Below are 21,423 nucleotides of genomic sequence, written 5' to 3'. Positions count from 1 at the left end.
TCCCAGGGACTAAACACTGGGGTCACAACTGGGAAACAGTTGTATTGTCATTCGATGAGGCAGACACTCTTTTGAGCACTGTTGGGGGATCCACCATGGCAGGTAGTTGTGAAGTGTCACTTCTTGTTGAGATGAGGGCCCAGTTCACAATGAAGTGCTGCATGGGCACAATGACTTCAAATAGGTTTCAAGGTAAACTCCCTCTGCTCAATAGAAGGGTCAGGTCACAGACACTGAGAGCCACCTTGCGTATTGAGCTGTGTATTGGTGATTTGTTGTTTTCAAGGGTTTGAGAGTCGTAAATGAACAGAGTAATAACATGACTGTGCTATGTTTTCCAGTCAAGGGACAGTGAATGGAGGGTCGAGGTGACTGGTGTCGTTGTGACCCTGTTGTAATTCAACAGAGAGAGAGAGAGAGAGAGAGAGAGAGAGAGAGAGAGAGAGAGAGAGAGAGAGAGAGAGAGAGAGAGGCTGGATAGGCTTTAAAGATGAGCTGCTGTAGTTCCACATGTTTCTTTGTCCAACCTCTGATACAAGAAGCAACTGTCAGCTTTGAAAACATTACCAGTGTCCTCTAGTGGCACTTTCTGCAAAGTGCAGAAACAGAACTCAACATACTGTTAACATACAGTATACCATATATTTACAGCTAACTGAAAAACAGAGAGTATAAACATTCAGTTATATTATAGACCTACAGTAAATCATTTGTAAATCTGAGTAGTGTATAAAAATTGTATAAATATCCTCAACAAAAAAAAAGTCTGGAATCATTCATTTTATTTGTACATGCAACCAAGACTTAGATCTGCTGAAACCTTTCAGTCTTCAGGGTTAGGGTTCATTTGTTTGTGTCATTTTTGACAGTGACAATGGAAATATACCAGAATAAACTGTATTATTATGTATATTATAATGTTATAGGTTGTATGTTATTTTCTTTCATCGTTCCATTGGTTTAGTTAACAGGGACAATTCACATTCATAAACATTACTGTAAATGCACCAGAATTAGCCAATAGGGTCACCTGTAGACAGGTGTTAAAAAGTCATCATATAGACAGAATAAAAGGGAATATACAGTATGTATAAAAATAATAATGTTTAAAGTCATTTGAAAATGAATGAATTTGCAAGTTATATTGTATATATGTTTATAGCCAATTGACAATGATTACCTTGTGCATTTGTCAAGTACAGCTCAAGCTCTAACCATTCAGTTATCCTGAAGTGGTGCAGAATGATTTAATCTTTTGTGTAATAATCATTAAACCTGGTAAACCACTGTGTCATGTCGTTGCTGATTTGTGATGCTTCATATCCTCTGGTTGGTCACATTAGTGGCTAAAACAAAGGTTTTGAACAGTTAAAGTCATTTTGATAATGAACATCTGTGAACTTTTCATCCAGACGGACGACTTCTTTTAATGAATGTTAAGATACCATTAAATGGTTAATTATCAACCTCTGACCCTGGCAATTGCCGTACTTTTTACACATACATTCTGCTAATCCACATCAAAGCCAGCAGGTGGAAAATCACCTCAACACGTACACACTGAGGAATGAAAGGCTGCAATCAACATGTGAGGGCCTTTAATGATGTGGGAGAATAAACATGAGTGGAGTGCTCGGCAGAAACCTGCTCAGCTCAGATGCTTATTGGCCAGACACGTTAGCATGCCAGTATCTGTGGCCATGTCTGTAGCCCCAGGGTAAGATAGTGGTGATTAACATTTAAAACAGGCACAGGACTCCCACACTACCCCCACCTCCAGCTCTGAGGGAATATTGCAACTGGTTCATTTTTGAAGTAAGCGCTTAGAGGCTATTTTCTTTCTTTAGTCACCACGCTTTTCTGCATTCTGTCTCTGTGATTGTATACGTTAGAGAGTGTCCTACTCAAATGAAGCTTTTAAAAAATAAATAAATAAAAAATGTAAGTTTGTACACGGTGCACGTTGTATGCACATGCTCAATGTATTCTTCTCTGGTTTATGTTTTGAACCAATTCTATGTGCTTTGGGCCTTAGCTGATAACGGTTTGGCCAGAGACATGTTCACTTAAGTCCTTGAGGCAATTATTTTCCTTTTGATTGTTGAAAGTTATTAACCCTACCACAATAATCGATCCATACTGTCCCACATTTTGGCACTCTCCTGTTAAGGTAGAGGTAGAGTTAGACACACTAGTTTTCTTAATGGTTGTGCTATTTGTGTTTCTTTTTAATGAATAATCTTAATGGTTCACAATATTTAAATGTGTCACAATCTTTTACTTTGGGTGAAATGATTAATAGCAGACCTAGTGTTAACATCCATCCTGAGGGAACTGATCATGTCCACATTGTGCTATGTTCAGTTCTGGACACTCCCAGATCACAGACACCACATTGGGAGGTGGTTTGAACACACACACATGTAGCCTCTCATTCCTGAGCACAAACATAATCCTTGACTCAAGATACATTAGAGATGGACTCCTCCAAAAAATACCATCTAGTTCTTGTAAACAAACATGACAGCAGTGGGTATTCCAAGAAAGGGAAGCGAAGCCAGATCTGATGATACAGTATGTGGTCACAGGAGTCACATCCAGGATGAACCACCAGGTGAGAAAGAGTCATATTCTCTTGTGAGATAACTGAAGCATATCATGTCATCCTGTTTGCATTGGTGATGCAGCGATTACATTCTGATTATACAACCCACAGATGTTTACCAGGGTGTAGAATGACTTGTCTTTTAACTGGAATGTGGGTTCGATTCCCAGCGACGCTAATCTACACGTTGATGTGGGGTAAGATGCATGGACCCATGTTACTCCTCCATCCATCCATTATATATACCGCTTTATCCTCCACCGGAGGGTCGCGGGGGGGTGCTGTGCCTATCTCAGCTGACATTGGGAGACATATAGAGACAAACAACCATTCGCTCACACACTCACACCTACGGTCAATTTAGAGTGACCAATTCACCTAATCCATGTTACTCCTGATGACTGGCAGTCATTACATTGTCTTTAACATTTTGTCGTTTGTGGGATTTTCAACCCTTATGATATTTTCTCAGGTTAAGACCTTTAATGTGTCAAGTACTAATTTCAAACACCAGGACAGTGTGTGTATGGACCCAGGGACTATATTTTTTAGTATTTCTCTACTTCTGATGTCACGAGAGAAATGCACCAGTAGCGGGACATTTTTAAGTGATTTAAAGTGGCAAATCTTAAGCTATCATAGATTTAAGAAGACAGAGTTGTGTTGGTTTGTATGGACCAACTCTTCACAAGAACAAGAAAATTAAATGTTCTAGTAAACATCATAAACACATATGAAAGTACATTTAAGTAAGTAAAGTTTATTTATATCGCACTTTTAATAGAAAAAAATCACAAAGTGCTGTACAATTATAATCAGAATCATTCTCAGGGCATTCCCAGCCTGTACGTTTATGCGGCAGAAACAGTATTCACCACCGCAGAGCCACTGGTGCCAAAGCATAAAGAGAGTCGTAACACTTTCTGTCACAAAACACTTTCAGCCTGTAGCACAGCAGTGCCACATTCATCAACTATCTGCCAGAACCTTTACACAACAACACAACACATCCACAGCTCTTTAGAATGGAGGGCGGAACAAAGACAACACAAAAAAACAGAACGAGGAGCTGAAAAAGACTGATATGACTCACAGCTTTCTGTGTGTGTTTGTGTTTATGTGTGTGAATTTTTATTGCATTTGAGTGGTCAGTAACAGACAGAAACTAATCCACGCCTTTATAACCTCTAGGCTGGATTACTGTAACTCCTTACTGTCTGGATGTCCTAGTAAGTCCTTGAGAAGACTTTAACTTGTCCAGAACGCAGCAGCACAGATACTGACTGGAACCAGACGACGTGATCATAGAACTCCTGTCTTGGCTTCTCTTCACTGGCTCCCAGTGAAAAGTAGAATAGATTTCAAAACACTACTTCTCGCATACACTAAAAAATCCAGCCCCTATATTTGGGATGTAATCACCTTATATCAACAGACCGCTCCACTCCCTGAACTTGGGTCTACTGGTTGGTTCTAAAATTCATAAAAGTAGAATAGGTAGTAGAACATTTATCTACCAGGCTCCTCTCCTGTGGAACCAACTTCCGCTTTCAGTCAGACAGTCTGACTCAGTCTCTGCCTTTAAGGTGAGACTGAAAACCTACCTCTTTAACATAGACTATAGTAGAAGCTAGATCAGGTATGTCCTGATTAGAATACTCTAACGTATGCTGCTGGGGGGAATTTCCCATCATGCACTTAGAAAGAGCACACAGACTTTGCACGAGCTGAACTCTCACCCTGTCCTCAATTTCTCAACCTTCACCACTTACCCTATGTTCCCCCATGACATGTAGCACATAAATCCACATGTAGCTCATCTCTAACTGACTTTTAATCTCTTAGAGTTCTGCTGACACCAGTGAACGAGGCCTGGACAGGGAAGAGGACTCCGTCATCTTCAAGTCTCTGACCACAACAGCCTTCACTACAGACTGTGACAAACCATTAAAAGACGTTTTACTTGCTGGCTTTACTTACTTTGTCATTGTGTGTTATATGTTTGGGTAACATCTACTGCACATCTGTCCGTCCAGGGAGTGGATCCCTCACCTGTGGTTCTCCCTAAGGTTTCTACCCTTTTCCCTGTTACAAGGGTTTTTTCCCTGGTAGTTTTTCCTGACCCTGGTCGAAGGTCTAAGGACAGAGGATGTTACCAACCCTGTGAAGTCCCGTGAGACAAACTATGTTTTGTAAACTGTGGGCTATATAAATAAAGATTGATTGATTTACATTATTTTCATTTCATCCAAACACTGGCAATGTTGACCCTGCAAAAACTGGGTTAAGTCTGAGTAAGTAAGTCACCTGCCAAGTTCTAGTGAAGCCTGTCAAGTTACTGTAACTATTTGACAGATATGGGATTAAAAGACTGGAATGGATTATCCTCTGGAGCTATGTGCTGTGTGAGTTAGAAAATAGTGGCTGATATGTCAAAATCTTACAACTGTGGACATAACATACATTATCTCAAGGCACTGTACATAGACAACATCATGGAGAGAAGAGAAAACCAACAACTGACACAATGAGGCAAACACTATAGGCATCAGTGGAGAGAAACAACTTTAACTTTTAACAGGAAGAAATCTTAAAGTTGTGCCTTGACCGGTTGGGGTGAAAGGAAAAATGGGGAACAGAGGAGAGGTGGGAAAGAAAAGAGGGTGATGAGACAGAAGAAAGAGACAAGGAACAGAAATACAAAAAACAACTGTACCAAGTTCTAAGTTTATACAGGACAGTCAATGATGATATGTTTATGGAAGTACCGTGTCATTTATATAAGCAGCAGCAGAGATTGTTGATAACAAATTATACTGATATTGACTTTTAATTATAGCAGAATAATAATGGTTATATATTATATATGATAATAGTAGTAGCCTCAATACTGGATCTGGATCCTGCAGCCTGCAAGATGAGGACACAGAGAGAGAGATAGGAATGGAAGCAAAGACAGAAACTAGGGAGAGAAAGAACAAGGTTAATATAATGAAGTCATATTCATATCCTGAGTGTGAGAGAGTGAGTGTTCATGCACCACAGGAATTCCACCAGCAGTTTAGATCTATAGCAGCATAACTAAGAGATGGTCCAGATTTCCCTGAGCCAGCTCTAACAATAAGCTTTATCAAAAAGGAACGTTTTAAGTCTAACTTTATATAAAGAGAGTGTCCACCTCCTAAACTGTCATTGAGAGCTGGTTCCACAGGAGAAGAGCCTGGTAACTGAAGCCTCTGCCTCTCTTATAGACTCTAGGAACCACAAGTAAGCCTGAATTTTGGGACCTAAGTGATCAGTTGGGGTGTAAAACTAGGTCTTTCAGGTATGAAGGGGCCTGACCATTAAGTGCTTTGTACGTGAGGAGGAGGATTTTAAATTGAACTGTAGGGGGAGCCAGTGTAGAGAAGCTAACTGGAGTTATATGGTCTCTCTTTCTGGTTCCTCTCAGAACTCCTGCTGCAGCATTTTGAATTAACTAAAGCGTTTTAACAGACTTGTTTGAACATCCTGATAAGGAGTTACAGTAATCGAATCTGGATGTAACAAAACCATGGGCTAGTTTTTCAGCGTCCTTAAAGGACAGAATGTTTCAAATTTTCATAATGTTTTGCAGGTGGAAGAAGGCTGTCCTGGAAATTGTCATGGTACAAATAATGTATGTTGTGCTTTCTAATGCTTTCTAATGCTTTCTAATAATGGTCCCTAAAGGAGGCATATTACTCTACAACTAACTTTTGTTTGCAATGAGGCGTTATCATTTACAGGACCAAAATGGAATATATCAGATAAGTATGATTTAAACCAGCAGAGGGCAGTACCTGTAATCCAAATCGTCTGCCCCGGTTCCTTCAATAGAATATCATGATCAATGGTGTCAAATGCAGCACTAAGATCTAACAGGACAAATAAAGAGACAAGACCATTATCTGAGGCCAAGAGAATGTTGCTAATCTGACTAACCCTGACTGTTGCTGTGTCTGTGATATGATGTCATCTAAAAACAGGCCATTAATGCACAAATACTCACATAATTGATTAGCAACTGCCTTTTCTAAGATTTTAGTGCAGACAGAGAGAAAGAGATCAATTAACAAAACTGGTGAAGCTGTTGTTGTGTTGGAAGAGCGTCAAAAAGACTTGACTGAATGGACGATTCCCTTTTTGTCCACTAGATGTCAGCAGTGAAACATGATTTGCATTGGAGTTGTGCGTAGAGAATTACAGAGGTTTTACAGAAAAATGATCAATGGGGCTATTGGCTTGTGGGCTCACTGCCACACATGGACTTTGGAACAAGGCAGTGTTCATTTTGGGAGTAATACATGTTAACAACAATATAAAGATATCCAAACATGCATAAACATTTCAACTGTTATATGCAAATGATTATAAATGTATTTTTTAAATAGGTTATCTTCTGTTTTTCCACATATTCAGAATGCACATTTTCTCCTTTCTTTTGTCAACCTGCTGGCAATACAGTAAAATGTTATCACCACTCTTTCTTTCTCTGACCTGTTTTTAAGGGTCCAATATTTAACCTTACAAGATATCAGGAAACAATTGTAGCCATTTAAATATACAGCAGTGTACTGATGCAAAGTCACACCTTCTTCTTGGACTCATGACTGATTTAATGCAAGTCAGTGAACATACACTCCTGATAAAAATTTAAGACCAGTTGAAAAATTGCAAGAATTTACATTTTTCACTGCTGGATCTTAATAAGGTTCTAAGTAGTGCTTTAAAATGCAAAAAGAAGAAATGGGAGGGACAAAAGAAGTTTGCAATTTATTGCAAGCAACCATTAAACTTAAATTGAATGTTCATCAGCTGATCAAAAGTTTAAGGCCACAGCCTTTAAAAGCCCAAATCTTCGCAAATGTGGATTCAGTACCATTTTCTGTCAGGTATCCACACTGTCAGGACCTCCTGATGGCAAAGGCATGCTTGATGCTAGTGTTTCCAGGAGACTAGTGGGAATGTTGCTCCAAGTGGTGAAAATTCTCGGAGGGCATCCACTGTCTGGAACTGGTGTCCATTTTTGTAAACTTCCCTTGCCATCCAATCCCAAATGTTCTCAATGTGATTTAGATCAGGGGAACACGCAGGATGGTTCAAAAGAGTGATGTTATTCTCTGGAAGAAGTCCTTTTTCAGGCGGTCATTGTGAACTGCAGCGTTGTCCGGTTGAAAAACCCAGTCATTACCACACAACGGCCTTCAGTCATGAGGGATGCCCCCTGCATCATCTCCACATAGCCAGTTGCAGTTAGACTCCTCTGCACAACCTGAAGCTCCATTGTTCCATTGAAGGACCAAGCCCCCCAGATCATGATGGCATCTCCTCCACTGTGCCGTGCAGAAAACATCTCATCAGAGAATAAAACTTTTTTCCACCTTTCAATGTCACATGTTTGGTGCTCTCGTGCAAACTCCAAACAGGCAATTTTGTGTCTTTGAATGTGTTTTTTGTTCTTAAAACCCTTCTCTCGCAGATGCCGTCTAATGGTTATGGGACTGCAGCTGGCACCAGTGACAAGTTTAATTTGGGTCGAGGATCGTCCCGTGTCTTGACGGACAGCCAATTGGATCCTCCGGCTCAGGCCCTCAGGATCTTTTAAGAAGTTTAAAATGACTGCCTTAATGTGTCCTCAACAGCAAAGGCAGGCTGTGAGAGGCATTGCTGATGCAGCTCAACAATCCAACCACGTTCAAAGAAAGAAAGCTTTTTTGCCTTTGCCATCAGGAGGTCATGACAGTGTGGATACCTGACAGAAAATGGCACTGAATCCACATTTATGCGAAGATTTAGGCTTTAAAGGATGTGGTCTTAAACTTGATGAACAGCCTTTTTCAGTTTAATGGTTGTTTGCAATAAATTTCCTTACTCATTTTTTGTTTTGTGTCACTCCCATTTCTTCTTTTTGCATTTTGAAGCACTACTTAATACTCAAGATCCAACAGTGAAAAATGTAAATTCTTGCAATCTTTCAACTGGTCTTAAAATGTTGATCAGGAGTGTAATATCACATGACATTGTGCAGATGTGCTGGGGCTCAGTTTTGCATTTTGTACTTTTAATGATGCCTTTGAGCTCTGATATCATTGTATGAATTTGGTGAGTCATGTCATCAAGTTGATGGTCAATTTTTAGCAACGTCTTCACAAGCCAAAATCTGGGAACATAGTGACATTAATACAAATCAACAGCTTTTTTATTCAGAGAATCTAAACATTTTGATTTGGAGGTAGAATGTTTTTTTCACCAATAATAATTTGAAATAAAATTAAACTGTGATCAGTGCTCATTTTACAGTATGAACAGAAAGTGGGTATGTAATCTGTAATCTTAATTTTTCTTTCCAAATTGCTTCAACTGATCTTGCATCTTATGAAAACAGGCAAGATATACAGTTTCTATTACAGACTCACACATCACATTGATAAGATGTTTCAGAGCAAGAGTTCATACAATCCTGCATATTCAGCAGTTTAGAACCTTAATGTGAACCCAGCTGTATTCAATCAGAGACTAGGTAAGGTGGACATGTGCATATTGCAACACACAAAAGGGGAAGAGGAAGTTGTGAGCTATTTTTGTAGTCCCAGTAAAAAAAAAACCGAGGCTCCATTACGGTACAGAAGAGGAGCTGTCTAACTCCAGAGAAGCATTTTCTAAACCGCCATAACCGTTCATCTTCTTCAACTTCAGCTGGTCCACGTTGAAAAGGCCCTGGGTCTCTAGGACTGCCTCCTTCGAAAACAATCGGCTGATTTCCATAAAGGTCTTGTTTTTGGTCTCTGGGATCACAATGTAGACGTAAACAGCCACAGACAAGCAAATGGTGGCAAACACCAAGTAGCAGTAAGACCCTGCTGACATCTGATAGTTGTATGTACAAAGATGAGTCGTTGGAAAAACAGGGAGAGAAGAAGAGAGCAAATGGTGTAAGAATAGAATGACACTTTTGTAGAGATCATCCCGTCCCCACAGTAACAAGCAGTTTCTAGAGTTAAACTACAGATTGGAATTCTACAGGGGCCCTGAAAACTCAAGGCCAAGTACATCCCTGTTTTCGTGGCAATGCTGCAGGCTGGTGTGCAGGTTTACTAGTAGAAGGCAGACAAAACATGCTGAATAGAAGATCAAGAAGCTGAGTAGGGTCGTTACTGTCCGGTGCGCAGGCTTATCGGCAGTTTGACACTTCTCACGAGATGCCACTGTGGTAATTTGTGTTTCCGTGCACACCAGCCAGCTGCACAACTGCTGAGTTCGGTTGTGGCTTTTGCATTTGTGTTGAGACCAGGGCCACAGTACAATTCAGCCCAGTGGTCGTTCAGCATTCAGATCATTTACATTCATTGCAATAAATCACTTTTAAATCATTAAATCAAAAACCTTTAGGGGAATTGCTTTTTGAAGATGACAAACCATTGTAACCCAATTCACAATATCATTCATGCCGAGAGTAAATATGCTAATATAATAGCATTATTAGTATTATAATATAATAATATAATGCTTCTGACTATTCTTACAGCCATTGCTGTAACACAAAATACTATTCTGAACAGTAACGATGCATTTGATAAATTAATCTACTTTAATTTATTCATGTGTTATTGAATGAATGTTATGTAAAAGGTGGTCTCTAGGAATGATTGCATGCAATATCTCCACAAATTTAAATCCACAAATAAACAAATTCAAATGAAATGAATGAAAGTAACATTTACCTGTAAGAAGGGGAAGACGAAGCCCACAGTAAAGTTGGACATCCAGTTGAGTGATCCTCCAACAATGTAGGCAGCCGGGCGGTGGGACTGTTTAAACAACTCTGCTGTGATGAGGAAGGGAACACCCGCTGAAACATGAACAAAGCAAACACATGAAACTCAATCAATCAATCAATCAATCAATCAATCACTTTATTTTTATAGGATAGCATAAAACCATGTAATAAAACCAATGTGCTGCCCTAAGGTCTAAGTGTGTTGAGGTAGGAGGACCTCCACATTCACTGTAAAGCCTTCTTCTGCCTGTGTACAAGCTGAAATTAGTAACATTGTGTCCCTTAGTTTACACTGGTCTATATCAATTCTATGTTATCACGATGTTCATAAAAAACATTTCAAATGAATCCCGTAGTCCTATCTGGTTCTCCTGGAACAACATGTGTTAAAGCATGTGTGTCAAATTCAAATGAGTCAATGAGCGTCTCGTGTGGTGAAGAGGGGCGTGGCCTAGATAACAAAAAGGGGGGGGGGGGGATTTATTTTTTCAAACTAAATAGAGTAAATCTCTGCAGTTACAAGCTCTACAGTTTCACTGTAGATGCCACTGTTATTGCATTTTAAAGCAAATATCACCTTTAAAATATGCAGTAGGGGCTTAAAAATGCATGGAGGTCATATAACAATGTGGACATGAGCTGTGCAAAGTCTGATGAAGTGAAGCAGAGTGAAATGACCAAGATTTTAGTAAAAATATGTCTAGGCGTTCTCTTGTTGGCACAGTTTGGCACCATCTGTGCCATTTGAGATTTCCTACCAAATTATTAAAACCCATTTAATTTTATTTTCATGTCACTATTGGTCTAAAAAGAACGAAAAACTTGTTGTAAATCGATGCTTCCTGTGTGGTGCGTAATAACAACTCTGTGACTCTACAGCGTCTTCAGTTACGCAGCGCCATAGCCTTACCCCTTGGTCAATGTGGGTGATTGACAGCTCGTTATACTCGTTTTACTTAAGTAGGGTTGTCATTTTGGTACTTCTAATTTTACTAAAGTAAATATTTCTCTGGTTATTTGTACTTTTACTGAGATTCAGTACTTCCTCCACCCCTGAATGTCAGACATGTTCGGTCCGGTCAGTCCTTGTTTTACATCCAGTGTAGAACAACTTGCCTGGACCAATACAGAAGCCAGCGATGATGCCAACCACACAGCAAACACTGATGTAGCGCATGAATGATAAGTGAACCTTTAGGGAAAAGGAAAGAAAAAAACGTCAGTCACACTCCACAGCTCAGTCCTCTGCTACATGACCCTGACTGTAAATCACTGTTCCAGCAGGAATACACACAAATTAGTTTTCATTTACTTGTCTTTCTTTCTACTTATTTCTGGTTCTTCTCCACTCGCACTTGACGGCTACCAGGAAGCTATGAGGTAAGATAACTGTGGGTGTAACTCAAGGCATGCACAGTGTGTGAAATCAATGAGAGTTACAGTATGTGACAGCTGCAGATTCGTACATTCACAACTGTGGATTCATGTTTTTTTTAACTTTTTGAATCGTATTCTCATGGTTGTCAATTCGTATTCATGTTGAATAAATCACAACCGACTATGTGCACATCTTTTTGACAGTTATCTTACCCCATAGGAAGCAACTAATAATGAGTAGTAAAATTAGGTAACTGACAAAAGAAACAGAAACATAATATGTCAACCACTAACCTTTCTGTGTGGATCAGCATGTTCTCATTAACACACGTGCACACACATACACACCTGTAGAATGAGTGACAGTGTGATTCCAGCACTGCACATTCCCATCATGGCGAAGCCCCCAATCATAAGCGGCCTCCTGCCCAACTTCTCTATCGTGAAACACTGCAGGAGCAGAGATAGAGGTCAGGTCACACTTTATACTTTAAACGCTATTAACATTGTATTCAGTAAACTTACTGAGGTAATATTCACAGTGATAACTAGGTGGAGGGGGCACCGCTGTGTGAATAGACCAACGAGTTGGGCAAAGCCCAGCAAGTTGCAGACAACTTCTTCTGAGCCAAAAAGAGACTGGAACAAAGCTCTGCGTTTAGATGACGCTCTGATAACAACTGAAACGTCTTGGACAAAATTGAATGTGTCTACAATGAGACACTTGATGGACACTTGGGCGCTTCTGGTGGCCCCATGTCACAAGACGTCACCACCTTTGTCTCGGCCTGTCCCACCTGTTCCAGAGGCAAGACGTCCAACCGTCCCCCGGCTGATCTCCTGCACCCCCTCACCATTCCCTATCGCCCCTGGTCGCACATTGCTGTGGACTTTGTCACAGGATTGCCTCCTTCCAACAACAACACTACCGTACTGACTGTAATTGATTGATTCTCCAAAGCAGTCCACTATATTCCCTTCCCCGCCCTTCCCTCTGCCATGGAAACAGCCAAGACTCTGGTTCAACACGTTTTTCGCATCCACAGCTTCCCCGCAGACATTGTTTCGGACCGTGGACCACAATTTGCTTCCCAGGTGTGGAAGGCGTTCTGTGCGGCACTAGGGGCCTCCGCCAGTCTGTCTTCCGGCTACCATCCACAAAGCAACGGCCAAACAGAGAGGGCAAACCAAAATATGGAGGTGGCTCTTCGCTGTGTCGCTGCTCGCCATCCAGAAGACTGGAGCTCTTTTTTGCCGTGGGTCGAATATGCTCATAATTCTCTTTCCTCTGCTTCAACAGGAGTCTCCCCATTCATGGCTTCCCTGGGATACCAACCTCCCCTTTTCGACTTCCAGCAAAGGGAGGTAGCAGTTCCATCCGTCCAGGCGAACATGGGGCGTTGCCAGGCCGTATGGCTTCAAGTCAGGGCGTCCCTCCTGAAAGCATCTCAACAGTCGCAGAAGCAAGCTAACCGCCATCGGACTCCCGCTCCTGAATACATAACCGGCCAAAAAGTTTGGCTATCCACAAAGGACCTCCTGCTCCAAGTCGAGTCCCGCAAGCTGGTTCCCAAGTTCATCGGCCCCTTCGTCGTAGATAAAATCATCAATCCCACCTCCATCCGGCTCAAGCTACCTCAATCACTGAGGATTCACCCCACCTTCCATGTCTCCCTCCTCAAGTTGGTCTCTTCTTCCACTCCTGCAAATATCTTATTATCTTATCATGACTTAAATTAAAGTATCATAAAAATTAGGTTTAGCACCATTTAAGAGACAACATTCACAGGAAGTTTACCCCAATGAGTCCAGCGATGATCTCTATGATCCCTGTTCCTGCTGTGGTGTACGGGATCTCTGGAACTGGGATACCTGCATTTTCAAAGATGTCGTTGGTATAAAACCAGATCTGCGGACAAGAAGCAAATTTAAGTGTTTTTCTAAGTGCCGATGATCAGACAATAGCTAAAAGCCTCTTAAGCTTTACCATGAGATGCAATTTTAATTGTTTTTTAAAAATAAATCTTATCAGTATAAGTGTGACGGTGGCTAAAGATAACTGTAGTGACCGTAGAGATTCTTTAATGAAAATATTTGGAGCAACATTTTCATTCTAATCAAATTTTTTGTGTAGGCATAGTATAAGAAAACTTGTGCAGCGGCCCCTGCAGTGCTTTATCATCTATTTGACTTTAAATAGGACTATAATTTACATTATGTTATACTAAAGTCCTCTGATTTAGACCATAAACTCCTCAGGATCATATTTACTGACTAAAAGGGCAAATTGGGAGTGAATGGTTGTTTGTCTCTATGTGGCCTTTTCGCCCTTCGTCAGTAAATTGGGTTTCAATTGGGCAGTTATCTCTGGGATTTATTTAGCAACAAAAATCATCCACGTCAGTTGTGTCACCCCGCTTCCCAGTGGCAGTTAACAAAACCATTCTCATAGCTGCCAAACCTCACCCATTGGCCGTGAGACACGCGCATTTGATTGACTTCTTACGCCACACCTCCGATTTCTCACGCAGAAGTACATCACGGTTAAAAACGGTTCCAAATATATCTGACAGAGAACTATTTTTGGTTGAGCCAGTACATTCATAAATATTCTTCTCCCACCTACACAAAAAGGATAATAGTGATAGTCCGGTGGTTGAGTAGGTGGAATTGTGCCAGGAAGGTTGTCGGATCAAATCCAGAATGTGTCAATGATTTTTACCTTATTATTGTTGAAAGCATTATGAGTATTAAGCATTATTAATATGTAAAGCATATTGTATAAAGCATTAATAATCTTGGATAAAATATTACTATAAATAAATATATTGGGTGTGTGGTGGTAACCTCGACTGGGCCAGCCATACATTTGCCCTGCATGCCACGATGTCTCACTCGGTTTTCTCAAAAGTTGGCAGCCCTGGTTCTGCTGCCGCTCAATCTGCCTCTTTGAGTCTTAGCCAACTCTCCCTGTAGCCTTTTTGTGATTACAATCTATCTCAAATCTATCTCTATTTGCTTCCTTCGTGTGTGAGATTCACTCTCCCTCTCCTTAAAAGCCTCTCAACAAAGCTCAATACTTGTTCCTCAATATTGGGAAACTACACAATTGGGTTGGCAGACCTTAGTGTGTGGTATGTGAGGTGACGGTAAACCAGCATGGAGATGTTTATATGAACCACTATCAATAAAGACAGTACCAGATTTAGACTGGATAATTTGACATGGCATACTAGAACTTGATGTAGAGTGATAGAGCTGAAAGCAGGAGATAAGATGTTGGAAGCGATGATGTATGCAGCCATTGAAGTGACTCATGCACAAAGAGGGTGCTCTGGTGTAGCCAGTACTGTTACATTATATGGAATAATCATAGTGTTGATTGAACTTGCCTACGTTTTACGGTGATAGGAAAACCATGCATATCCTTACCGCATCAATGCCAGACAGCTGCATGCCAATGTTGATAACAGCAACACTGAGCACTTGCCAGCGGACTGTGTCATCCAGCAACAGCTTCCACACTGACAGCGTCTGCACTGATGACAGGGAACGCTGTTCCTCCTGCATCTCTTCGATCTCAGCCTGGATGTTACATTTGGCTCTGTACTTCTTCAGTGCTGAGAGACAAGAGACCAGAATGTATACAGCACACCATAGAAAGATTCAATAGTACACAAGAGTACACTCTTATTTGATTGTCTGCCCCACCCTGATGTGTGTATCACCTGTATTCAATTTGTGAGGGAAATGAATAACCCTCAGTCAGCATTTTTCAATATTATTTAATATAAACATTGAGTGATTGCTACTTGAAAGTTCAGTTGGCAGGAGTGTTATTGTAGTGTGCTAGTTTCAAGAGTTTTTAGCATAAATGTTAGCAGACTTCATCGTTGCAAAAACAACAAACAGATGGATTATTTAGCAGCGGAAAGAGAGCAGGACATACACAGTAGTTGTCTAAGATGATGATGTGACGCCAGCACCCTGAAGCTCTTATTAACCTTCTATCTTCTTATTGGGTGAGTTTTCATTAACGTTGTTAATCTTCGTAACGTTAGTGTTCATTTGAATTCAGGGATACATACAGGGATTGACAAATGTTAATTGTCTTCTAATAATCCACTGTGCGTTTCAGAACGTTTTGTGGCTGTATTGTTATTCACTAGCTCCACGGCCAGCACAAACATGTGCTGATGTGCTTGAAGCATGTGTGAAGGATACAGCTTTGTGTATGAAGTATTGACTGTGATGCTAATGACTTAGCAACTAGCATAGAGTTAGCACATCATCAGCTCATTCGTAACAGACTGATCCATCCACACTACACCACAGAGCCACTTCAATGTATTTCATTAGTGCTGGTCGTAGAGCTGCACGACAGCGCCCCCACAGGCCTGGAGCACTTCTGTTATGTGTTTTCTCTCATGCAGTTGCTTTGGGATTTGTGTGTTTTTGGTTTTCCATTGTTTTGTTTTTGCAGTGTCTTTCTGTTGATGCATTTAAACACATCTTTTTCAAAATGTTTAAGCCAGTGTGCCCAGCACTCACCTGTGATGGTCGCATGGACGTTGTGTTTCTCAATCAACAAATACCTGGGGCTCTCTGGAAACCATGGCAACAGCATCAGCTGGATGAAGGTGGGAACCACCATTATTGAAAGAAAGAGGGGCCAGTGCTCCTCCTGTAATAGTTCCAGCACAATTTGAATTATATGCATGGGGAGAATATGACTCTTGTTAATAAAGCAGGTTGAACCAATGCGTGACCACAACAACACATTTAATTTAAATTCATTATTGCATTTTTTTTACTCTTTTCTTTTGTAATCTTAAAGTCTCTCTCTGGCAGAGCAGTGGAGACTTTGTTGCTAAATCTGACGACTTTTTGTCGTGTTTGGAGACTATCAATGGCGAAAGAGTGGAGGGCAGAATTTATGTATAAATAACTGGATCTGAAATGACCTTCCCCTGTGTCAAAGACCAGCAACTGCCACTGGTACTCAGTTATTACTTTTCTTTTTACTGGCTCATCATCAGATGCTGACGGCACCTTTCAGGTACATGTATTTTATCTGGTTCACTTGCTTGATGTGAATATTAAAGGTGCATCAAAGTTCACCTGTAAATTATTGTAACATTTCTTGTTTCATAAGTCAGTATTTTTCTCCACATCCTAACCACATGTACACCCAAGTTTGAATTATCTGTGAATAAAAGCTCTTATTAGAAAGCAGTGTTTAAATACCTTTCCTAGAAGCTCATGTAGGCCCAGGATTTGTGCAGCAAAGACTCCAGTGCCAATAAAAATACTTGGCACTAGACCCAGGAAGCCCCGCAGGTTCTTCGGTGCAATCTCACCCAGATACATTGGCACAACACTTAGAGAGATGCCTAAAGTACCAAAAGCAGAGAAGATGATATATGAGCACTAGACTTTGAATTGATTGACAAAGACTATGGCATCAAAGTAGTAGTTATGGAAGTTGGTAAATTGAACACAATCCATCAAATAGTGTGTGTTCTTGTTAGGTTAAAGATTGGGCTAAGCATTAGCTGATTATGGTCAAAGTAATGGTTTGTTTCTGCTGTAAAAACTAATGAAAAATTAAACGTGGAAACCTGTGTGTGTTACCTGAGTGAATCCCTGTGATGAAGCGGCCTACGATGACCATTTCAGGTGAACCACAAATCCTGCTGAAGCCCATGAGTGTGCCAGCAATAAACACCAGCACTGTTGTTTTAACCACCGTACCTTTCCTGAAACACACACACACACACACACACACACACACACACACACACACACACACACACACACACACACTATGAACCAAAGGTTTATGAAACAGCATGGACAACATAAGATGTCCTCATACATCATAACGGCCATCAAATGCTGCTGTGCAAAAAAAGGAATCACACAGCAGTGTTTCTATAAAACAATGATGATGAATTGACATTGTTGCCGACATTGGGCATCGGGGTTAAACTTGTACTGCTGCTCTCTGATGGACAAACAGGGGAAGGAGGAAGACTTTTAGTTCTGGAAAAATTGACATTTGCTACTCAGTTGCAATGAATTTGACTTAGGTCTAAAATATTTCCTAAAGTAATTTAAAAAATCATACCTATCTGATTCTAGTTTGTTAATGTTAATGATAATGCATCATTGCTCAGTGCTTGGGCCTACACTTTTTACCTTGTATATGCTTCTTTTAGGGAACATTATTTGAAAACACAACATACACTTTCACAAATTTTAATTACAATTTTCTACACTATATATTTATTTAATTTAAAATAAATGTATGTTTTTGATAAAATAATACATTCATTTTGCATCATAAATATTATTATTAAGTATACGTGTGATACCATGATGCAATATTGTGAACAGTTTTTTTTTCTTTTTCACTTCTTGTTCTATAGGCTGGCCCCTCCCTCACCCCCTCCCTCACCCCCTCCCTCACCCCCTCCCTCACCCTGTCTCCTCCTCCATTTTTCCTTTCTGTTGAGGCAGATGCTGCACATCTTTGAGTCTGGTTCTGCTTTCTTTTCTCTCCACTGACGCCTAGTGTTTGCTCATTGTGTGAGCTGTTGGGTTTCTCTGCTCTCAATGATGTTGTCTAAGTACAGAGCCTTGAGATAATGCATGTTGTGATTTGTGATATTATGCTTCAGGCACAATATATTGTAAGCAAACTTGTTTCTCACCTGCCAAAGCGAGTTACCAGCATACCCACAATGACGGAGCCCAGCAGACCTCCAATAGCAAAGACAGACACAGTGAGCGAGTACATGATAGTCAGCGTCTCCCCACTGAGTCCTGTTCCATTTCGATGCAGCACTGTCTTGTTGTAGAAGTCCTTAATATACTGAGGGTTTGATGGAGTGTGGAAACAAGGTAGATAAGAGGTGAGGAGAGGTGGCAGAATTAACACAAAAACCCAAATGTGTTTGAATAAAAGACAATTCAGAGAAACACAGGTTAGATTGAATAACGATTGTGTAGCACTGGCCGTCAAAGCTCAGACAATAAAGGATGTTGATGTTCTTTGAAACAGTCACAGTGTAGGTCTGTGTCTCTAGCAGAATTCCATTGATGTTCAGCCTAAAATATCAGAAGTTTTTCATTTGTCGTCAGTGGGTTGGTTGGTGCATTATTGTCTCACTGTCACTGCATAGCAAATACATGTTGCTCATGTATAATTAAGTGCTTGGTGCTCATTGGCCTTGCTAACTGTTATTATACTTGTATAGCAGCTCCTCCGACATCGATCATGGGTCAGTGTGCTGTTGCAGCTTTGAATTGCAGCTGGAATTCAGAAACTTTTGCTGAAAAAGTTTCTGAATTCCAGCTTTATTTCCATAGAACATATGTTGTAGAGTTACACCCATAATGCCTCTTGACGGCTGGCCTATTTGCTTGGGGTGTTCAGGAATAACCAAAGACATGATGGGTAACACAGTACAGCAGACTTGAAGGAAGCACCGTCAGTGTTTACTAGGATCTTAGAGCATTTAAAATAACATATTTCATGGTATTTTTACATGGTTATATTTTGTGTTTAATTATTTGGATATGTCCTCTGATGTAGGTAAATTCAGGTCCTGCTCACATGCAATTTTAATGTTATCAAGGGAAGCCTGCCTTATGTCTAAAAGTTTACGATAGAGGGAAGTGTCTTACTTGTAGATACCTAAAGATGTGATACTTCGGGAGACGAAACTTTTCAGTTAATTACTCAAATGGAAACTATTATCTATAAAGAGATCTGAAGTGTCTAATACCCAGTTGAATAAATTGGACCAAGGGTATAGAAGGGGTGACCACTGTGTAAATCACTGTTTTTCAACCTTTTTTGAGCCAAGGTAATTTTTTTTCATTGAAAAAATCACAAGGCACAAAAAAAAAAATACTCTGTAGCCTATATTAACAATTGAGTCATTCTTATCAAAGTGTCTTGAATATTCATATCCATATTATTTGCAGATAATTAATTATTTGTTTTCAAAAAATGTTTTTAGACCAATTAGGTGACATTGGATAATTTCCCACGGCACACCTGACAATCTCTCACGGTGTGTGTGTGTGTGTGTGTGTGTGTGTGTGTGTGTGTGTGTGTGTGTGTGTGTGTGTGTGTGTGTGTGTGTGTGTGTGTGTGTGTGTGTGTGTGTGTGTGTGTGTTCCATCTCACCACTGCAGGAGAGTTGACCACAGCCAGATTGTAGCCATAAAGCATGGAGCTACCAAAGGATGTAAGGAATGCTACAGCCAACAGAGAGCTGGTGAGGTGCTGCAGACAGAGGGAGAGAGAAGTGTGTTCAAATAATACAAAACATAACAGAGCAGCTATCTGTAGAAGAGCGATGGATTCCTTGTTCTATCTTCAATAAAACAAATTACAAATGAAAACTGCATGTTTCAGTCTCACACTAGGTGTAAGTACAAAGACTTGTACACAAGTAGTTATATTTTATGCAATAATAAAGTTTCCCCTGAATGATTAGTGAGTTAGTAATAGTTATATAAAGCAAACAGATGTTTCTCTCTCTGTGGTGTCTCAGTTCAGTTTGTTACAAATTAAACATATCTGTGAATAAGTCCAGCCTCTTACTTTTTTCATCTTCGTTTCACTCTTTTTGACTAAAGTGCCCATTGTCTGTTTCTGAAAGTGACAAAGCTGAAAGAAGGACAAGGGGTTCCGAGAACTTCTCAACTACACATGAACACCCTCTAAAAGCACAGAATGTCCTGATTATCACTCCTGGAACAACTTGATGACATGACTAGCATAGTTAAAGCAGGACTTTACATTAGGAAGACGATACATCAACAAATAGGGTAGATGGAAATAATTTGCCATGAACATCCATGAAATTACAGCAGGTGTGATATTAAGCATATATTTGCTTTTCTAAATTCAATAGGGTTTTTTTCCACAAAGGCTGAATTACAGTATATACCAGTAATTCTGCCCAATTCTCCAAACAGACTCATCTGATAAGGATATAATCTGATAAGCAGTGCAGGGCTGCAGCTATTGATCATTCCAAAGCATTATATAAACACAGACCATTTACAATTCAAGTCAATATTTTGACACACAGTCATCTGAATTGTTTAGAAGAACTAAACACCTCATATATAGAATTAGTCAATTCAAATGCACAAACTAAATATATATTAAAAGTATTTACAAAGCAGCATAAAGTGTTTTTGAGAATTATTTTAAAGTAGCAAATTGTATATGAGCTTTACTTGAGGCTACCAGTCTGAAAAATGGTAGTAAATGCTATTGCTATGTCTGAAACTATCCTCAGTCAGATAATAACCCTGGATCTGAATCTAAATCCCACTTGAGTCAGTATCAACTTACTGCATTGTTTTTTCCTGGCATTAAAACCTCTTCAGCCATTTGGGAAATCTTGTCAGGTTGACCCAAACAGCAGGCAGCAAAATGGGTTTAGTCTCTATACGACAAAGAATCTCATGGCGACTGCAGTAGACCTCCAAAGACAGGTTAGTTCATGTGCAGTTGGTCAGGCAGCAGAACCACAGCCTCACGATAACAAACCCACACAGTGTAATCACATGATGAGAGCAGCGTGACGGACTGAGAGAAAAGCCTGCTGGAAGC

General features: G+C 40.2%; 1 protein-coding gene across 1 annotated transcript; it reads right to left on the bottom strand.

Annotated features, from left to right (window-relative positions):
• Positions 1-9,241: 9,241 nt before the first annotated feature.
• Positions 9,242-21,201, bottom strand: LOC310934213 (solute carrier family 2, facilitated glucose transporter member 9-like; the record flags this gene model as incomplete). Its single annotated transcript, XM_083897886.1, has 12 exons — positions 9,242-9,493; positions 10,348-10,475; positions 11,520-11,595; positions 12,129-12,230; positions 13,579-13,689; positions 15,213-15,400; positions 16,332-16,464; positions 17,028-17,173; positions 17,415-17,539; positions 18,497-18,657; positions 19,981-20,079; positions 21,163-21,201. 12 exons carry the CDS (start codon positions 21,199-21,201, stop codon positions 9,242-9,244), a joined length of 1,560 nt encoding a protein of 519 aa, XP_083754012.1.
• Between the last annotated feature and the right edge of the window lie 222 nt (positions 21,202-21,423).

Source organism: Microchirus variegatus, assembly GCF_963457635.1.
Source record: "Microchirus variegatus genome assembly, chromosome: 11".
Classification (NCBI taxonomy): Eukaryota; Metazoa; Chordata; class Actinopteri; order Pleuronectiformes; family Soleidae; genus Microchirus; species Microchirus variegatus.
Note: the sequence above shows the minus strand (reverse complement) of the source record. Positions and strands in the feature narration are given on the sequence as shown.